Source organism: Chiroxiphia lanceolata, chromosome 9, assembly GCF_009829145.1.
Source record: "Chiroxiphia lanceolata isolate bChiLan1 chromosome 9, bChiLan1.pri, whole genome shotgun sequence".
Classification (NCBI taxonomy): domain Eukaryota; kingdom Metazoa; phylum Chordata; class Aves; order Passeriformes; family Pipridae; genus Chiroxiphia; species Chiroxiphia lanceolata.
The window spans coordinates 8,316,205-8,335,959 of NC_045645.1; the positions used below are offsets into that span (position 1 = coordinate 8,316,205).

The 19,755-nt window shown below is 39.1% G+C and overlaps 1 protein-coding gene across 9 annotated transcripts in view; it reads left to right on the forward strand.

Annotated features, from left to right (window-relative positions):
• Nucleotides 1-19,755, forward strand: part of OSBPL9 (oxysterol binding protein like 9) — a 60,305-nt gene that overhangs the window by 11,586 nt on the left and 28,964 nt on the right. For 5 of the 9 annotated variants that reach the window (XR_004358441.1, XM_032695803.1, XM_032695798.1 and 2 more), the window contains exons 3-4: nucleotides 2,277-2,355; nucleotides 14,284-14,360. Coding sequence is in view for 4 of the 9 variants with exons in the window: in XM_032695798.1 (XP_032551689.1) it covers nucleotides 2,277-2,355; nucleotides 14,284-14,360 (156 nt within the window). In the remaining 5 variants the exon portion in view is untranslated. Of the gene's footprint in view, nucleotides 1-2,276; nucleotides 2,356-14,283; nucleotides 14,361-16,603; nucleotides 16,713-18,901; nucleotides 19,008-19,755 lie in introns of those variants that run through there. The other 4 variants (XM_032695802.1, XM_032695805.1, XM_032695801.1 and 1 more) reach the window with 4 other exon arrangements.

The window sequence follows — 19,755 nt, forward strand, 5'->3', positions numbered from 1 at the left end:
GCAGTTGCAGTATGTGCCCTTCATGCAGGTTTGTGCTGAGGTCACAGGCCGTGGAGAGCTCTCCTTGCTCCTCAGTTTTCTCCCACCCTTAGGATGGGGCAGGACTTGGCTGTCCTAGTCTACGTTTAACCTTACATTAGTTTTACCTGTATTGGCTGTCCTAGTCTACGTTTAGCCTTACATTAGTTTTACCTGTATTCTCTGGGGAGAATATCTTGGTTCTGTTCTTGGTGTCTGACTTAGAGATTTTTGATATCTTTAGCCGGGAGAAAAGGAGGCTCAGGAGGGACCTTCCCTGAAAGGATGTTGTAGCCAGGTGAGGGTTGGTCTCTTCTGCCAGGTAACAAGTGACAGGACAAGAGGAAATGGCCTCAAGAGAAGGATTATATTGGCTATTAGGGAAAATTTCTTCACTGAAAGGGTGGTCAGCCATTGGAACAGGCTTCCCAGGGAAGCAGTGGAATCACCACCCCTGGAAGTGTTCAAAAGATGTGTTGGTGTGGCACTTGCTGATATAATTTAGAGGTGAACATGGTGCTGCTGGTTAACGGTTGGACTTGATGATCTTACAGCTCTTTTCCAAACTCAACCATTCTATAATTCTATGATACAACTGTTTAGGAAAATTATATTGTACAACTTGCAGTGATCTTCAGATTTACTGCGTAGCAAAACATGTACTTAAAGTGCCAGACATTTTTTTTGGTATTGTTAACGTTTAATAAAACCCAGATGATTCTATCAAAATGAATCTAACCCACTGTGTCATGTCACTGGCACACTGCATGGTTGCCAGATAGTCTCTGAATGGCTGGTCATCTGGTGGTTGTTACGTCCTAGCACTAAAAATATTCAGAATTATACTGGCTTGGTTACACTTTTTAGGGGCCTCTTTTATACTGAAGACAGAGCTGTCCATGAAAAGCCTGTATGGAAGATACTCTTGGAGAAGTTAATTGGTACATTTTTGGCTGTGGAGGGAAGAAATAAAGTAGTTTGGAGCTATCCTTTCCTGCTATATAACCTTGGATTACATATGATTGGAGCTGTTTTTAAATAGAACCTGTTCCTGCCACTCTGTCTTGTGGGGCCTGTGGTAGTCCCAGCCATGCATGAGCTGGTCCTGTTGGCCACAAACCTCATGTAGGGGCTCTGAGGAACGTGTGTGGGTAAGATTGACTCAGATCCCTCTGTCCCCAAGTCTGGATCAAAAGAATCCTTAGATTTTGGCCAGCCTGGTGATACCTGACCCCTGCTCTGCAGCTACTGTGGGATACCTGGCTGAGTAAAATGAAGCACTGCTTGGAATTGACTGACAGGTGCTGGTAGTACTGTTACTCACTGTTTACTCTGAGACTAAGGGCAGAATTTACCCTTTCAATATGGGCACCTTCCAGTGATGGCTGGCTGTTTTTTGGGAGGGGGAAGGATACAACAGATCCTGATGCTCTGTCTCCTGGAGAACAAGAGAAACTGAGTAAACCCACTGGTGATTTTTGAATTAAATTTTATAATTTATTGGAATTGTCAGAGGCCTGGAATGGTTCTTCCTTCAGTGTTATCTTCTCTTGGGTGAAACTGTTATTTATTAAATGTTAGGGGTGGGGGTGGGAATGAAAATGTGGTTAGATTTGTAAATAGCTAGGCACAGATGGCCTTTAACTCTGTAATTTATTTGCATTTCCTTCTAATAATTCATGAAGACTTAGAAGACAAAGCTAGTTGATTTTGATATATCCTGATTACTTACTGTTAATATTTACTTAGGGACTGAAAATTAGATCATGCAGTGTACCAGTGACATGACATGATGGACTAAATTCATTCTGCTAGAATGATTTATTTTTTATTACAGAGTGGTAGATAAAATCAGGTCAAGAGCTTCTTTTTGTAGAGTATCTATGAATTATTATTTTTATACATGGAAAGTATATATAAAATATTGTTCCTCACTCTTCTTTAAAATGTAAGTTGAAATGTAGTAGAGAGCTGCTGCAGCATAAACCCACCTCCATTACAAAAATAAAAGGTGCATATTTCTATTATTGAGAAAATCAGCTTTACGACTCTTTACTGTTTTTTTCCTGCAACTAAAATTTTATTATCTTAAAGAACTGACTGCATCCTCTGACTAAACAGAGAATCTTTCTGCTCTTTACTGTCTTCGGTTCGCTTCTAATTTGTCAAAGCTTTTTAAATTCCAGTGGTGTAGTGATAGAGTGTGTGCTGCTGATGTCACTGCTTGCCTTATCAGGATTGTGTTCTTTGTTTCACAGGGAGCTGTGATTGGTATAGACGATGAGGACGACAGCACCTTCACAATAACTGTTGATCAGAAAACCTTCCATTTTCAGGGTGAGCTGAAAGAAGAGATTGTTTTTTTTTTCTTATAATAGATTCCACTTGCATTTGATGGATGATTTTAAATGTTTGGCAACAGAACAGCATGAATGAGCACACTGAGAACATTCTGGATCCAGGGGTGCTGCAGGTTAGGCAGGGATTTACATCTGCAGTGGATACATATGTGCTAGAAAGAGACTGTAGCTCTGGCAGGATTTAGAGATTAATAATGTAAAGAATAAATCACTCAAGGGGAGAAAGTAATGTGCTTCTGATTATGGGTTTCGCTTACAAAACATTTCTGATCTTCGTTATCAAGATACAATTATGCATTTCTGTATGAAGAGAATCAAGACTGGTCTGAAGGTTGCAATTTGTATCCAAATAGAACTTAATGCTCGATTATGAGGAGACTAGAGGCAACATTTGGCTTAACGGTGGAGCTTTGCTTCAAGATTTACCAGCTTGCATTCATTTCATCTACATTTCTGTGTCTTGTCTGCCAGTCACCATTTCTCTGCTATTATCCTTTTATTCACATTTCCTAACACCAATGCCATCTGCCACTGCTATGTTTCGTCATTGCATGCTATGGCTCACCGGTAGAAAGGGTAAGGTCCTGTATGATTGTTATGTACTCCTTAAATTATTGTATCTGCAGCAGTAGGGCAAAATATTGTGCTAATATTGACTAGAGAACTTCTGCCCTCTGAATGTTAAAATCCTGGGGAAGTGTGATGAAAATATTTTGCAACTAACATTTGTTAGTCCTTTTTGCTTTTCCTCTAAAATGTAGTGACTAAATCATTTAATTGCTTTGCATGGAGCCGAAAATTGTAAATATCCAAGAGGCACATTTGCATTTAAACAGTCATATTAAATATATATATATATAAATCAAATCAATTCTATAACTTGGGTTGTACTGTATATATTTTTAAATCAGTGCTTTGCAAACGGGAGTTGTCATTAATACTGTTGTTTTTGTGAGACTGTTTCTAATGAAAAATATTAATTGTACACCATATTGTCACTGGCTTCTGTATTCCTTGTGCTACAGTTCTTCCTAAATGCTGCTGCTGTCTGGCTTTTCACTGCATTAAGCCTCATAAACATACCTTCATAATGCTGAGCTCACAGTAATACTTCAATCTACTGTTCCCAAGGATAGCTGATAAAATGCAAGCTAATTGCTAATGCAGTAATGGAATGCTGTACTAGTGCAGTCTTTCAGTACTGTGAAGCTAAATACTGCTGAATATTTGAGAACCTGATACAGGTAAATCTAGAAATCTCTTCTCTTTAGTTACTAAAATAGACCTTTTTTAATACATCTCGTTTGTTTTATACTATATTCTCCTTTGAGTGGTCAGATGTCTTAAAAACTGATAATATATGATACAAGTAACGTTCTACTCTCAATAATACTGATAATTTTTGAACACCAATTTTGTCACATAACACCTTGTGCTTTATAATCTCAGTTTCTCTGCATTTCCTAGGATCTATGTATGCTCTTTTAATGTGCAGCTAAGATCTTGTACACTGTTTTCTGTATTATTCTTTTTCTGCTAGCATATTATGAAGGTAATGTCCCTGATATCCAGGAAATTGTAATGATACAAGCACAGTGTTAATATATGTGGCTTTATTGTAAAAAATGTAAAAAGACAGGTAAGATATTAGTGCTGAGATATTTCAGTGTAAAAAAGCTTGGTAGAACTATATCTGTAGTTCTTACAGCCACTCTAAATGTATTCTCACCTCATGCAACCCTTATGTCATATTTATACAAAACATTTTTTCATTATATTAAATTAATTCAGTGTTACACAGGCTTTAACTTATGCAAAATATAGGTCACTGTCAGTCAGGAATGGTGAATAGGTAATAATGTAAGTACTACAAAATATATGCTGAGACTACATAGGTTATATAGGATAGATTCTGGGAATAATCCAAGAAAACATACAATATTCCTAACAATTTCTTTCTAAGTTTTTTTTATACCTGATCCAGATAGAACGTTTCTTCTGCAGGATAGTCATAGCTATAAATACATTCACCCTTTACAAAAGAAGTCTTCTACAAGAGAAGACTGCTGCAGAAATGGCAACTTTTTAAAAGACACAGTCACTTCTTTCCTCCTTACTGCCTTCCTTCATTCTCAAAGTCAGCCAGGGATCCAAACAACCTGGAGCCTCCCTGGGAAAATACCAGAACTTTAAAAAACCACGATTTCAAAAATTTGCTGATCTGTATGTAAGTTAGGGTCCCATCTGCAGTGGAACGGTTTTTCTTTCAGGCTCCAAAAGAAAACTATTTACATTCACTCAGACTTTAAGTACTGATTGGTAAAATTTTGCTGGCAGGCAGTGATAGAATTTGAATTTGGGAAAAGAAGGAAAACCTTAGTACTGGATTGATTATATCTTAATGTGCACATCTGACTAACACTCTAGTAATGAGGTGAAGGGCAAATAAGTCATTTAAAGTGTCTGATCAACTTCTCACATGGATGTTGATCCCATATGTGTGTGTGTGTAACTGAATTTTCAAAGTGCTAAATCTCCAGCATCTCCCACTGAGATTTGCCTGTCACTGGATAATGATAAATTTTGAGTCTTGCTCATGTATAGTTCATATTTTGTTGCTGCCTGTGAGAGTCTTCCTCTCTTCTGTTCTCAACTGTGCTTCCTAGTGGCCACCGCTGTACTGAACATTAGTAAAAATTAAGAACTTTTTATTACAAATACAATATAGGTTTTGAATGATGACTGGGTACATCCCAAATGGAATCCATATATTTATTACCTGGTTATAAAGGAAAAAAGTGAATTGAATAGATATGGACAATAAAACAAACAGCATGTTTTGATTTTACTGTCAGCTTAACTTTAGCTCTGCCAGAGTGCCCAGCAGATTTTTTTCCCCTTTATGTTATTGTTATGGACAGCTGTATTGATACCTGTTCACACTGGAGGGGGAATGGAAGCAGAATGACCTCAGAAATTTTAAAATGTATTTAAAAGTTATGTATTTTATCTCCCGATTGGTCCTCCTTTGGTCATGCTATATATCCAGTTTCATGGTTTGTTTGTAAGGCTTCTGAATTAGGCAGATCTCAAAACATTCCCTCGTTGGTTTGTTCAATTAGATGCAAAAATCCATTCAAGTTGCTATAAGACATTTGTGATAATGCTCTTAGTTTAATTTACCTTCCTGTCAGAAGCTCTCTCTTGATAATATATTTTTCCTTGCTGTAGTACATGTTCCATAACCTTCAAACACTGTGGGGGGTTTGTTTGTTTTTGTTTTTCTTTTAACATCTTCATATCATCACCAGACTATAAGCTCTTTCCATTTGGAAATTCAGTTCTTCTCTCCTTCATATCACTTAGCTGTTCCTTCTGCTCACTGGGATGCTTGTGGCTTAAATTCAAGAGTGGGAACATGATGTTCAAAAGAGTCCAGCAAGGTTATTGTTGCATTTCTTCCTGATATTTGATTTGCTGTCTAACCTGAAGCCATAATAGCTTTTATTTGGACTGAAATCCTTCACTAAATGCACACTGTGTGCAGGAAAAAGGAATTCAGATTTTTTAACTCCTACCTGAAAAACCCAGCTCTTATTTTTACAGCCTGCAGTACAGTTCCTTGGAAGGTGAATCAGTTTTGTCTCCTGCTTTGTGTAATAAAGGATTGAAAGATTGGAAGCAGTCCAGTGCATTGATCTGAGATGATTTTGCTTTAGCTTTTGTCTTTCCTTTCCTATGCCTGCCACAAAAGTATCTGAGAAATGAAGCATGAATGTTGCTGTGCAACTTATTCTCCTGTTACATGAAAGCTGTCAGCTGCTAAAGGTAGATTTCACCTTCTTTCCCATCCTTCCCCAGTTTTTAGCTTGATTTGTGTCTGCCTACCATTCTCAGCTGAGGAAAAAGGGAGATATGCACAGCAAGAGGCCTTAATGTTACAAAAGAAGGGAATTTTTGTTAATGTGGGAGACAGTTATTAATAAGGTCCACAAAGGGTTTAGTTGCTGAGCTGTATCAGAATTTGAGATTTCAAGTATTTGTATTAAGTATAAAAATTAATTATAGTGGTTCTATACCTGTGTTTCACCACTACTTGGAAAAATAGTCAATATTTATAGTCTTCTACAAAACCTTGACATTGTCCACCAAATAGACGACAGGAAACTGATTGCCCTTGTGGTATGAAGAGACACTGTAGCCTATCACATTACCCAATTTAAATAACGATTCATAAATTGCAACCTTTTCCCAAAAAAGGTTTTGAGAACTTTTTAATCTGATATTAAATGCCTACATTGCAAAAAAAATGCCTAGTGAGAGATTTTGGTGTGAAATCCTGGTCTGTGCTGGTTTCCTCAGCGATGTTTAGTGCTGTGACCACATCATTTGTCCTAAGTTAACATTTTCAGCATCTTTTAGGTTTCTGGTGATGCTGAAACAGTGAATTCCTCTATGCTATGCTCAACTGGGCTTTTATATTGCAGAGGAGGATGAGCAGCTATGCTAAGAGTAAAGCTTCCAGCCTTCTCTTCATACATGTAACACCAGAGCTGAGCTACCTGTCCTCCTCCTTCTACCTGCACAAAGTTCTGGGCCTCATCTCATCCTCCACTGACTGGCAATACTGCAAAAATAGAGCTTTTGCAGTGATTTTTCTGTCCTTCCCTCTCTCTTCCATCTACCCTCTTTTTGCTATTGATGTATTACACTGACACTTTGAGCAGTTGGAACTTGTGACCAGAGCACAGAGAGCAGTGCAAGGTTGTGTTTTCCTGCTTCACACAGCTCCTTCTTGCACCTGCAGCATCCTGTATTATAATTGTCTATACTCATCCCTAGAGTTTCCCATTTTTATGGGACTCTCTGCACTCAGTTGTTATGGTCATATATAAACACTTCTCGGGTTTCCATTTCTTGAGGTTGAAGCTGCAGATTTCAAAATGTATGTTAAACTTCAGAGTAGCAAAGAAATAATACTTTGAAACAGTGTCTGTGTGAGGCATCCATTTGTTTTCTCTTTTCCTTCCTCTGGAAGAAAGAGTATATTTATTGCTTGTTACTTTTGGCATCAGTATGAGTCTGTTATCTCAATTGTATCTATTGGCAACTCTTTTGGAAGGAGAGAAATGGTCAGAAAAGGTCTCACTATAAGAAGGGGAGGGATACTGAATGGTTAAACACTCATTTCCTTCGGTGTTAACGAGAAATTCCAAGTAGCAATAAACTTGAGTTTAACCTGTTAAATTGAGAGCTATTTTATTGGCTAAGAAAATGGCTGTATTTTTCTTTTTCTATTTCAATTTTTTTAGTTCAAACCAAAATATGGTTTCTACCTCACACTAGTAGCTTTTGAGCTCTATCAATGTGATCTGCAATGGAAGAAATTCTTCACTGTGAGGGTGGTGAGGCACTGGAACATGTTGCCCAGAGAAACTGTGGCTGTCCCATCCCTGGAGTGTTCAAGGCCAGGTTGGACGGGGCTCTGAGCAGCCTGGGATAGTGGATAGTGTCCCTGCCCATGGCAGGGGGGTTGGAATGATATGATCTTTAAGGTCCCTTCCAACCCAGGCCATTCTGTGGTTCTGTGATTGATTTTAAATGCAAACATACCTTAAAAGCCATTTTCACTGAATATACCATATGAAATATTATTTAGTGTTACTATTATTAATATTTAAATATTATTCTCTAGTGAAAAAACAGATACTTGCAGATTGTCCCACGTTGAGAATTGTTTAATTACAAAATTACACATTGTGCATGAATTTCCAGAGAGAACTAATAGCAACTTGACAGTGTATTTCCTTTGTCACACAAAAGGTATGTAAACATACCTTTCCACCCAAAGGTACGTTTATGAGTTGATTATAAAGCTTACTAAAAAATCTTTTGAGCTTAGGTAGCAGTGAAAGAGCAGTTCAGTTGGTTTCTTGAGATCACAGATTAATCTTACTAAAGCATTGTACACGGGAGACCTTTGGATGCTTTTATTTTGGGCAAGTCTAATGACATCGTATCTTGTGGCTGCACAGGAGTCTTCTGTAGGGACAGGGAGATCAGGCCAGTCAGACACCTGCAGAACAAAAGGAGCTTGATTTATATGTGTGGGTGGAGAATGGCATCAGGAGGAGAATAATGATTGTGACAACTCCAAAACTATGATATAGAGGAAATAAAGTTCAACTTACTGACAGATGTGGGAGCTGCATGTGTTAGAAGGGTATACAAGCAATGAAACTGTAGTGTTTTGGTAGGCTTGTATGAAGTGCTGCTTCATCTTGCATGTTTTTCTATGGTTTGAAAGGCCTTTCAGTGACTTTAAAAAGCAATTTATTTAGTCAGGGAACAGTCCTTTGATGTGTGACTTTTCCACTTTATTGAGCACTACTGATAAAATCTCCCACCAATGAGACTGGTGGCAAAAATCCTATTGATCTCAGTATGGCCAGAATTTCATCTCTATTATCTGGTTATTTGTGTGTAAAGATACTACATTAGTTCTGCACTTGGCTGAGAAAATAGGGGAATTTTGCATACAAATCAGTGGAAGTTTTTTCAGAATGAAGGCTGCATAATTGACTCTATTGACTCTGTGGGTGTAATAGACTTTTCTTACTGAGTTCTGCCTGTAAGTAGGTCACAGTGAATGAAAATAAAATATGCATTTCATTTTTTGACAGTGTGATGTATTTGTAAGTAATCTAGTGATTTTTTTTCTACTTGAGGTTTTTCTTTCATCCTAATGCCCATGTAGATGAACACAAAAAAAAAAAAAAGCACCAATATGCTGATTCTGAGGTGACATGTTTTGTGTATTCTGTCTTCCAAGTACTGCTGTGCATGACCTAGAAATGCTGGTGGGAAATGCTGTATCGTGGAGCAGAGTCGTTTAACTTGTTTATATCTAATCTTTGGATGCCACCAAAGCTTAGGCTGGTAAAAGTAATCTGTTTTATGCTGTACTTTAACATTTGGTATACATTATATAAACACATATAATCTCTACACAACAAAGTAAATATTATAGGAACTCCAAATTACAAAATTTATTCTCTATTTGGGAAATTAATAGAGGCAGAGAGCACTTAATGTAGTTGCATTTCATTTGCCTTCTTATCCTCATAGAATAGAACCTTTTACAATCCCTGCCATATCTGACATGGCAGTTTGGGAAATTCAGAGAAAAAGGGCTATTTTGTAAAACAAAAGGGGGTTTTAAAGCACAATTTTTCTGAATTGCAGAAATTCCTCAGTAGAAGCAGTGATTCTTGGTTTTAGTAGGTTTTTTTTCACTCTGTGATTTTCTCTTTGGTCAAATAATTGCTTTTCTTTCTTTGTAACACCTCTAGGAAACAGTTTGGATTTTTTTTTAGTATAAAATGGATGTTAAAATATCTTTTGAATAAGCTCAACCAGACAGATCACAAAAAAGGCACATCTTTAAAAATATTGTTACTAAACTCACTGTAATGCTATGACATGCTTTTCAAGTGGGTTTCACTGAATTAGTCATAAATAGGACTGTGATCATGTTAAGTACCCCGTGGTTGTCTCAGATGTGCCTGAGATGTCACAGTAAATTACACAGGTGTCTTTCAGAGGATGCACTACAGACACAGAGGAGTGAGGGGTTAAGCATATGGAACAATCTGTAATCTAGCTCATAAATACTAATTCTATTGAAAAAAAAGTAAAAATAGCTTAACTGACCTAATCACAGTAAATTTGCAATGTTTCAGCCACTAATGATTCCAGTCCCTTGCATATAGCAGTGATTATGCAGCTCTGTGTGGATTTAGCTTGTTCCACATGCAAATGTTCACTGTTAAATTGCAGTAAAAACTGAATTAATAATTCTGGCACTTAAAAAAGAGAAAAGCACAGGGAGTGCTAATGTCCTCTCAACTGCAGATATAGCATTGCTATTTTTGTGGATAGTTGATGCCCTAGTACAACTTGAATTTCAGCTGACCAGGTAACTCTTGCATTAACCCCTGAGACTAAGAACCACAATGAATATTCATGTAGTGCAGTGGGCTCCTTTGTTTAATTTCTAATTAGCATTAAAAGCATTAATCACTTATAAACAGCTGAACTAGCACTTATATGTTTTTAAGTGCTAGCTATTTCCTCACGTAGATGTCTCAGTGTTTCTTGTTTGTCTTTTGTCATACTCTTATTCTAGATTCAGCCTGGGGAAAAGCAACTTGTTTCTCTCTCTTGCCCCCTGCCCTTCTTCTCTTTCTAGAAGTTTTGTGCCAGGAGGGACCAGATATCATTCCTCCATTTTTTAATAAGCACAGATACTAGTGTAATTCTTTGGACTAGATAATAATTGGCTTATCCCAAATATGTTCTTGTCCCCTACCTGCTGAAGAAAGACTCCAGCATTTGCAGATGCAGAGTGCATATTTTGTTGTGTGCAGCACTGACTTTTTACCTGAAAATATATTAGAGCTTTTTCTTTGGCCAAAGTTGCCTTCTTTAAATGAAAACCAGCTTGTATATCTAGCTTTCCCTACAGATGGGTGGATAATGATCTCTGAGCATTGTGTGTAGATTTTTCCCATAAATTGTTTCTGAGTGTGTTGGCTAATCTCTTTTTTGAATGTCCATTGGTTTTTTTTTTTTCATCAGTGATCTTTTGGCAGCTGTTCAGTTCTAAATTGCTTTTACCATTAGGGAGCTTTTACTTGCACCTAATCTCACAGCAGCCATTTTGATTAGATTTAATATAACTTTTCTTGCAGCTCGCTTTACTAAAAACTGCATCCTACTGTTTTCTCCGTGGTTTTCCTAAAAGATTCTATGGAGGAGAGCCAGGAGGATCTGCTGTTGATGATAGATGGTCTGAAAGTTAATCCAGTGTTCTGTACAGAGAGTGCTTAAAAGGTTCTGATGCTGTGTGTTTCTGTGCAGTAAGCAGTCTTCTTGTGGCAGTGTTCCTGGATTTATCATGGCCTGAGTAGCAGGATTGATGAGATTCATGCTGTTCTCCCTAAGGATTGATCATGCTATGCCAGAGGTTTGCAATGTGTAGTATATGAGGAAAAAATACAGCTTTTCTCCTTCTGCTGAGCCCTGGTAGAAAGAGCTATAAAGGGGTCATTAGAGGAGTAGAATTTTCAAAAATGTAGTTTATTTATGAGCATGGGAAAGTCAGTTCCGTGTTTGAGCTGTAGTGATTGGTTGGTTTGTAGGTCTCCCCTGGTGCTGTGAGGCCTCTCTGTTCTGCTGCGGGTTCAGATACAAGTCATGATGTGATAACCTTTATTAATGGGCTACTGTATATTGAGATTAGTATTTAGCTAATACAGTGACCTCTTTTTGCTGCCAGTATGGAAGATCACAGGAATTCTGCTGCAATACAAGGATTAATTCACTGGTCTGCAGCTTAATTGTTTCTTTTTTAGTTTCGATAACTGTGGGGAAAAAACCTTTAACATGGGATTTTTGTATCCTGTGAGTTACTTAGGAGCTCCTTGGTACCCCAGTTCTCCAGTACGATTAAAAAAAACCAAAACACGGAAAACCAGAAAAACAAACAGAACCCAGAAACCTTACACACACTGAAATATGTTAACCACTGTGACTTTGAACACACCTTTGAAAAGCTGAAGTATTGATACATCTCAAATACTGATAGATACAGGTAACTATATATGTTATATATGTATTGACTGGTATAAGATGCATCAATTTAATTTATGTGTCTGGCAGGACTAAGCAAAGGGGCCTGTTCTTGATTAGCAGAACCAAAGAAGCTAATAAGCATTAAAATTGATTCTAATTGACTAATTCAGTAATTGAAATTAAAGAGTAAGATATACTGTGCAAAAAGAGCAGGGTGTTTGTGTGTGCATGTGTGTACATAATGAGAAAAAAAATAAAAATTATAATTTGCACATTGTAGAAGGTATTTGGGCTAATGCAGTCACTGGGCAAGGTTCACAGGGCCTCTGTCCCTCCATCCTGTCTGCTTTCACTGCATTATACACTTGTCCTCAGCACCTACTTCAGCTTCTCAGTTAAAGTACAGATCACTAGTGGGTAGAACCCCTTAAATTAGAAGTTATCTCTAGTGAGCTTTTGAGAGTATTACAGATGGCAAATCCAGCTTTTTAATACTTGCTGCAGTCCCTGCAGAAAAGTTATTCACCTGCTGTTCTAAGTAGCATTTAATTACTTTAACTTCTTCCTGCAGACTTCCTCTGTGCATCTGAAAGCACTTTGGGAAGCCACTTTCCTTTATGTCTAGTTTTAATTTGTGCAGGTTAATGGTATTGTTACCAGAATACCTGTGGCAATTGATCGTGCTTTACTATTTTAAAAGAACAATAAGTAGGGATTGACTTGTATCTGGGAAAATGTGTATTTTTAGGAAAAAAAAAAGACCTAGACAGGTTTCAAACTTTTACTTTTACTTTGTATGTAATGGAAGTTTTGCCCCACTGCTTTGTGAGGCCACCTCATTGGTTAGGCTTGGACCAAATTTCTGTATTAAAAAGACATTCTTGCCTATCCCTCACATACATTGTCAGTTCTTTCCTGATGGTTTTGTTAACTTGGAATAATTAGTGTATATATACTGAAGTAAACACAATGCACTGTGTTTATCTTGATACTGTTTTCTTTGGGGAGTGTAGAAAAATCTACATGTTTTGAAGACCTGTGGTCTCAAACCTGGATAGGTTTGAGCTGCAGATTCCAAAGAATAAAAGCAGTGGAAATATAAGAGTGAGAAAGGGAACATTGAAACAAAGCATTTTGAACTGGAGAGTACATTTCAGTATAACCTAAAAATATTTCCTCTGAACTCCTTAACAAATAAGTCCGATAGGAATCTTCAGCCCTCTGATTCATAATAGGTGCTAGCTCATTTAAGCTTTCCTTGCTTTTAACAGGCTTCCTGTTTCTTTTAAATACCATTTTGAATAAGGAACTAGAAACAATTGTCAATAACTATTCTAAATCCATATATAGGCCAGTTTGTTTACAGTCTGTTTTAATGCCTGTGGAATTTTCTCTTCTTTCTTTACCTGGAATCCACTGACTTTCTGCTCCTGTGTTTTTTAAATGCTCTTAGAGCACAGCAAGGAACTCTTTCAAACTAGTGAAGTGAAGGTGGTGTGTCTGTACAGGAGGTAGGGATGAAGAAAAGAGGTATCTGGGTAAAAAAAAAGTGATGATAGTCCTTAGCCTGTTTTGATCTGTTCTTCATCTTACTCCTCCAGCTCCTCTTCTCTTCCTTGTGCCCCCAGTCCTGTAATCCCCCTTTAATCATCACTTAATATATTGCTTTCTTAATTATCACTGTCTGCAACTGAGAATCATAATACTCTTTTATATATATAATACATCCTGACTTGGGTTCTTAATTAAAACTGTCTGGTGGTCTATTGCAGAAGTATGAAAATGTTCTTTTGTGTGTTGTTAACATATAATTTAGGTTCTATTTGGTTTTAGAGTAGGATTGTCTTGAGTTTAAAAAATGTTTATTATATACTTCAGGTTATTCTTTGTGCTTCATTATTCACACTGGTGACCTGTTAGAGGTGTCTGCCCTGTCTAATGAATCCATACCTGAAAGGCTAACTTATTCAGAGTTACTGTGTCCACACTGAAGTAGAATTAATGGATAATTATTACAGGTTGAATAGCTTCTTGTAAATATGAAAATTCAAAGAGGACTTAATGAATTAAGTGAGGACTGTCTGTGCAAACCCTCTTTGCCCTTACAGCCAGACAAGAGACAGAGCTGTAACCACTGAAGAATTTGTTGAACACAACAAATTGTGCCCTTGGCAACTTTCCATATTTAGTGTGCACATCAGATCTGTTTGTATATGGCTTTTAGTATATAAGACTACATATAATTTATATCTTTTTGATACTTTTTCAGCTCGAGATGCAGATGAGAGGGAGAAGTGGATCCATGCTTTAGAGGACACCATTCTCCGCCATACCCTCCAGCTTCAGGCAAGTTTCACTTTCACTTTTGACTTGTTTTACTTTCTTTTTTTCAAAGCAATGCATGGCACAACTGCTAATATCAAACAAATCCTATATAATATCTGCTTGTTCTATAGCCTATACAATCAGATACAGTAAAACAGCAGTTTGGGTATCTGAGATTAGGTTCAAGTCTGGTACTATTTTCTTGTCTTACTATCATGAGAAGTTAGTGTAAGACTTCCCTTTATTAACTCATAATATATACAGTTAGCATTAATTCATATTTTTTAGGATTTATATTTGTAATAAGGTTCCAGACTTAGTGTTATACATGTAGTTTGGGTTTTTTGAGTAAAACTAGGAATTAGTCCTTTTTGGGTCGAGCCTGTTGCATGCTTGTACGTCACCTAATTTTGAAATTAAAATGAGTCAGCAGCACTGAACCTCTCTGGATGACAAGAATGGTAAATAAATAGCTTGTGTTTGAATCCACTGTGTAAGCTGGAAGTAGTTTATTGTCCTTAAGGACAGATGAGTTGCAATGGGGATGGTTCTTAGCACTAGTTATCTACTCCCACAAGTTGGACTAGATGATCCTTGTAGGTCACTTCCAGCTCAGGATATTCTCTGATTCTATGATCTAAGATCAGTTTCTGGAAATGTTCCAGACCCGGACATGTCTGTAGGACTTGCTAAACATTTATTTTTGCCCTGGACAGAAACCCAAACTCTCATGAAAGAGATTTTCTCATATTTGGTTTGTACCACAAAGGTGTCTGATGACAGTGTAGGAATCTTAAAGCAGGTCTATTTGTGTTGAATAAAGGTTTGGGGTGCTTTTGGAATATGGCAAGAGAATTAGATCTCTTAACATTTGACCCTGTGTGAAGAAATACATAGTAAAATGCCCTAATATCACATAAAGAGAAGATAGATTTAGATGACATTTGCCCAGTGTAAAGAGTTGGAACAAACCTGAATTTGTCTCATCCAACTTTAGGCACTTGTGCAATTCCAGTCAACTTGCCTGTTAAAGAGTGGGTTTCAACCTTTTTTGATTTATAAAAGACCACTATAAATTTTCTACTGGATAGCAGATCCCTGGATAAGAATTCCTGTTTGACAAGCAGCTTTGTATCCCTAGTAACGTGCCATGGGTATTTTAGAAGTAATCTCTCCATCTGGACACAGTAGCTGACCAGGGACCGAAGAACCCCGGACTGTGGTGGGTGTGAGGAGAGAGATTATCTAGGGAACAACATGTGGAGGTAGAAAAGCTGAGCCCCTTCCCAAGGGATGCCTCTTTCCCTGTCCTCAGTTTAGAAAGTGAATACGTTAACATGAGTGGTTTAGGATCTAAAATGAAGTAAAAGGAATCTGTGCCATTTCCTCCACCAGAAGATTTTTTATGGCTGGGAGGTACAGAGCACAGGAATGAAACACCAGAGTATAGGTTGGTTTTATCAAAATGTACACTTCTATGCTCTCTAGAAATGGTGAGTGTAGTTTTACTGGCAGAAATAGATTTCATGATTGTAACTAATAATGGAACTGTTTCCCATTACTTAACTGTTGACATTCCTTGAGTTTTTCAAATGAGTAAAGCATGTTTAGATAAAAAAGCCTAAGGTAGTAATTTATCTGGTAATGTTCGAGGGAATAATTAGAAGTTCAGAACTGCTTACTAAGAAACATCTCCTCCTCTCTGGTAAATATGTTTACCATTGAATGTGGTATGTTGTGGGCCACTGCTGTGCGTTCACCACTCGTTTTCATGAACCTTCCTCATCCGTCAGGTAACATTTCTGTTTCTGAGGCCCTTGTTTGTGTAGTAGCTGGAACAGCGTTCAGTTACACCCCCACTCGGGAACTTCCAAGGTTTGCCATCTCCACAGATGGCTGAGCAGGCACTGATTTAAGAATGAAATATATCCTTGCCAAACCTCATTCTTTTACGGGTTAGGGAGAGGGGTCTCCATTGCTGTGGGAGGTACCGGTGGGACGTGCAGGCGGAGCGAACAGGGGCCGAAGTTTCGAGGGGTGGCTGCTGGGCCGAGCGCAGGGTAAGCCCAGGCACAGCCCCCGCAGTTCTTCCACGGCCGGCGTGGCCCTGCTGGGCTCTACCAGCGGCCGCTGCCCCTCCCTCCCTCCCTTTGCTCCGCGGGGCCGGGCCGCCCCCTCGCCAATCTCCGGCCGCCTTGTTCGTGACGCGCGGCGGGGCCGCGGCCGGGGGGTCCTGCCCTTCCCTTCCCTGCCCTTCGCATCCCGCCCCTTCCCGGCCCGCTGGAGGCGGCGCAGCGGGGCCGGGCGGGCGGGCGGCCCTGCTCCTGCCCTCGGCTCCGCTCCCCGCGCGTTGCCCACCGAGGGATGGCCGGTGTGAGTAGGGGCGGCGCGGGCACGGGCAGAGGCGGGTGCCGGGGCTGCGGGAGCCCTCCGGGGCACACCCTGCTCGGGGCGCCTCCCGGGCGGGCGGGGGGCCGAGTGCCCGCCCCTCTGCCCGCGGCGGCTCCAGGAACGGGCGGCGGGACCGGGAGCACGGAGCCCCCGGGATGGCGGGACCGGGAGCAGCGAGCGCCGGCGGGTCCCGTGCGCCCGCAGGGATGCTCCCAGCCGGATACAGGAGCCCCGTGTACACAAACGCGCCTTGCCCTCAATAGCGTTTAAACAAAACGGCGCTCGGTGCGCTTTCGCTTTCCTTTGGGCAAAAAAAGTCAAACGGCTTCTTTGGGGATTATTGGCTCAGCGGGATGGAGGGGTTTGAGTGCCACGGCAGAGATTATTTTCTGTAAGGGCATTTTCTTGGGTTCTCAGTTTCTGTCGCAAACAGAAAGACATGTGATTGTCTGTCATAGAAAACCTTTATGCGTGTGGTTTTGTCCAAAATAATGTATCTTTTCTGGGTCTTTTTTTCCCGCATTTTCGTGCTGCTTTCAGTCTACCTGTTCTGGGATGAGAGTATTCAAGTTCGGAAAGTCAGACTTAAAAGTTGCTTCACATTTGAAATGTGAGAAACTGTACTGAAACCCAGGTGGTTCGTGTGTTGAGTCAACCAAATCAGGAAGGATTACGAGTTAATGCGAGGTGGAAAGGTGAAGTGGTGTCTGCGTGTTCTCTAGTCTGATTAGTCTTGCTGATTTTATTTTTGCCTAAATGTTCTACTGTTTTGTCCTTCAGGCTTTATAATAGAAATGCTTTTGAAACGTAATAAAACACACTTCTTCTGCACCCCCTTTCTCCCCTGCTCCTCAAAGCCTAAACTGGCAAGAATGAGCTACAGGCAAGGAACTGAGTCATAAATACACAGAATGAATAAAGGGAACCAAGCTGCCCAGAGGGCTGACAATTAGTAGTGTTGTATCCAAAGGGAACAACAATAGGGAGGAAACATTTCAGATATGCTTGTAGCCTAATTTGGCTGAATTTTGAAACTGAACTCTGTTGTTCTGCTCGCTTTGTTTTTGTATGTACTTATGGTAAAGCTATTGCGAAAAATACACATAGTTGTTCTAGTATTAGCTTTGTCTGTTGAAAAGTCCTTGAACAGATGGTGCAATACTACTGGAAGTACCATTCTGAACCCACCAGTGGTTTTCCCCTTATCCCCCCAGGTTGTTACTGCTGAGGCATTACCAGACCAGTAGTTTTGCAGTGGCAGCACATCAGTTGCCTCATACTCACAGAAGATAAGGGGGAGGGTGTTCTTGGGGTGAAGATATATTGTGGCTTAGGTTTGTTGTTTGAGCAGAGGTGATAAGATATCTCAAATTTTCTTTAGTTCCTCAGCAGCATCTTATGTCAGCCAGCAGTCCCACTCAGACAGGACATGCTTCTAGTTGTCCTGTTTAGTGTAAATACCCTGCTTTCCTCACTGTCTTTCAAGTGGCACCCTAGTGTTACAAGTACTTTTTGGTTCTGGAATTCTCCAGTGTGAAGACCCCTTGAAGATAACTGATGTCTTATAGGACCACAGTAACACAGTAACTTTCTTATTTGATCTACCCTAAACTATTTCAGCCTCTGAGTGGACTCTGTACAGACAAAGGAATTGAAATTACTGTCAGTACATAGGTGAGCAATTTCTTACCACTGTAAAAGTGAAAGGAATTAAATAAAAATTAATTGCTCTGTAGCTCGATAGCTCCATAATTTAAATAAGATGTTTACTTCCTCGATAGCAGACAGTAGGGTAAGAAAATTATTCTGAGAAGTGGATCTGTGATAGTTGCTGTGAAGAATGATACAGTGGCTTAAACACCAAGTTGCACCAGGGCTTCCCAACATGTGGGAGTTGGTACTCCTACTGTAAGCAGTCCTGTCTTACTTGTAGCAAAAAGGAAGAGGCAGTGTAGCAAGAAGACCTGAATTTGGAACTGGATTCAGAACTGGCACAAATTAAAACTACTTTTCCTGCTGCACTCCCTTTCCAAGTTTAGTTTTAACCTCGGTTAGTTTTCACATTGAGTTGCTTGTGTGGCAAGGTAAATGTTTATGCTGACTCGAAAGAAAGAGCGGAGTAAAGGTGAGAGTAAACAACAGGGGAACTGATTTGTTTCCCCTTCATTTATGCTGGTGTCAAGTGCTCATGAAACTGTTGATAGTAGGGGATCGCTTAGTACTACATTAACCAGGATTTTTATATGACCTTTCTAAAGCTGCAAACAAGAATGAAAGGTAGAGTAAAACTTTCTTATATGTTAAGTATATTATTCTCTTAAGTATATTATATTGTTATTTCTTGGTTTTTTAATGCTGCTTCTAGTGTGAGTCAAGAATTCTTGCAAAAAACTAAGAACATGTTCTTTTAGATTAATAATATATCCAGTATAGATGTATTTCGAGTGCTGCTGGAAGGGCATAGTGTTGGCAGGCATGTTGCTATTTTCAGATTTTGCTAACAAAATAACTTGATAGTGGGTAAGCACCTTAGAACATATGCATTGTCTATGTTGATTATAGATCAATGAATAGATTATAGGTAAATAAAAGGTAGTCTAGGATATGCTTAGTATTTGTGAGATTTCAGAATTGTAACCTATGTTTTAAAGACAGAATTTTACATCAGTGTGTAAATACTTCTGTTTTTTGAACTTTCTGTTTTCCTAGGAGACCTGATAATATCTGTAACTACACAGTGTTTACCAGACACGTTGTGTTTTGCAACACAGAATTTTTCTTATAAGAATTGCAGTATTCTGACTTCTTAGAAGGCTCGTATGCTTTCCAGAAGCCATGTATTTGCTTTTTAACTGATCTTGAGACATTTACATTCTGAGCTTTAAATAGTGCTTAAAAATCTAGCAGAGGAAAAAAAAATAGGATTGTTTTTGCCACAAAAGTGCTCTTGTTTAGTGGCTTACGAGTAGTGGTCCTTACAGGCAATTTCCTACTTGACAAAATCAAAGATGCTGTAGACAGGGGA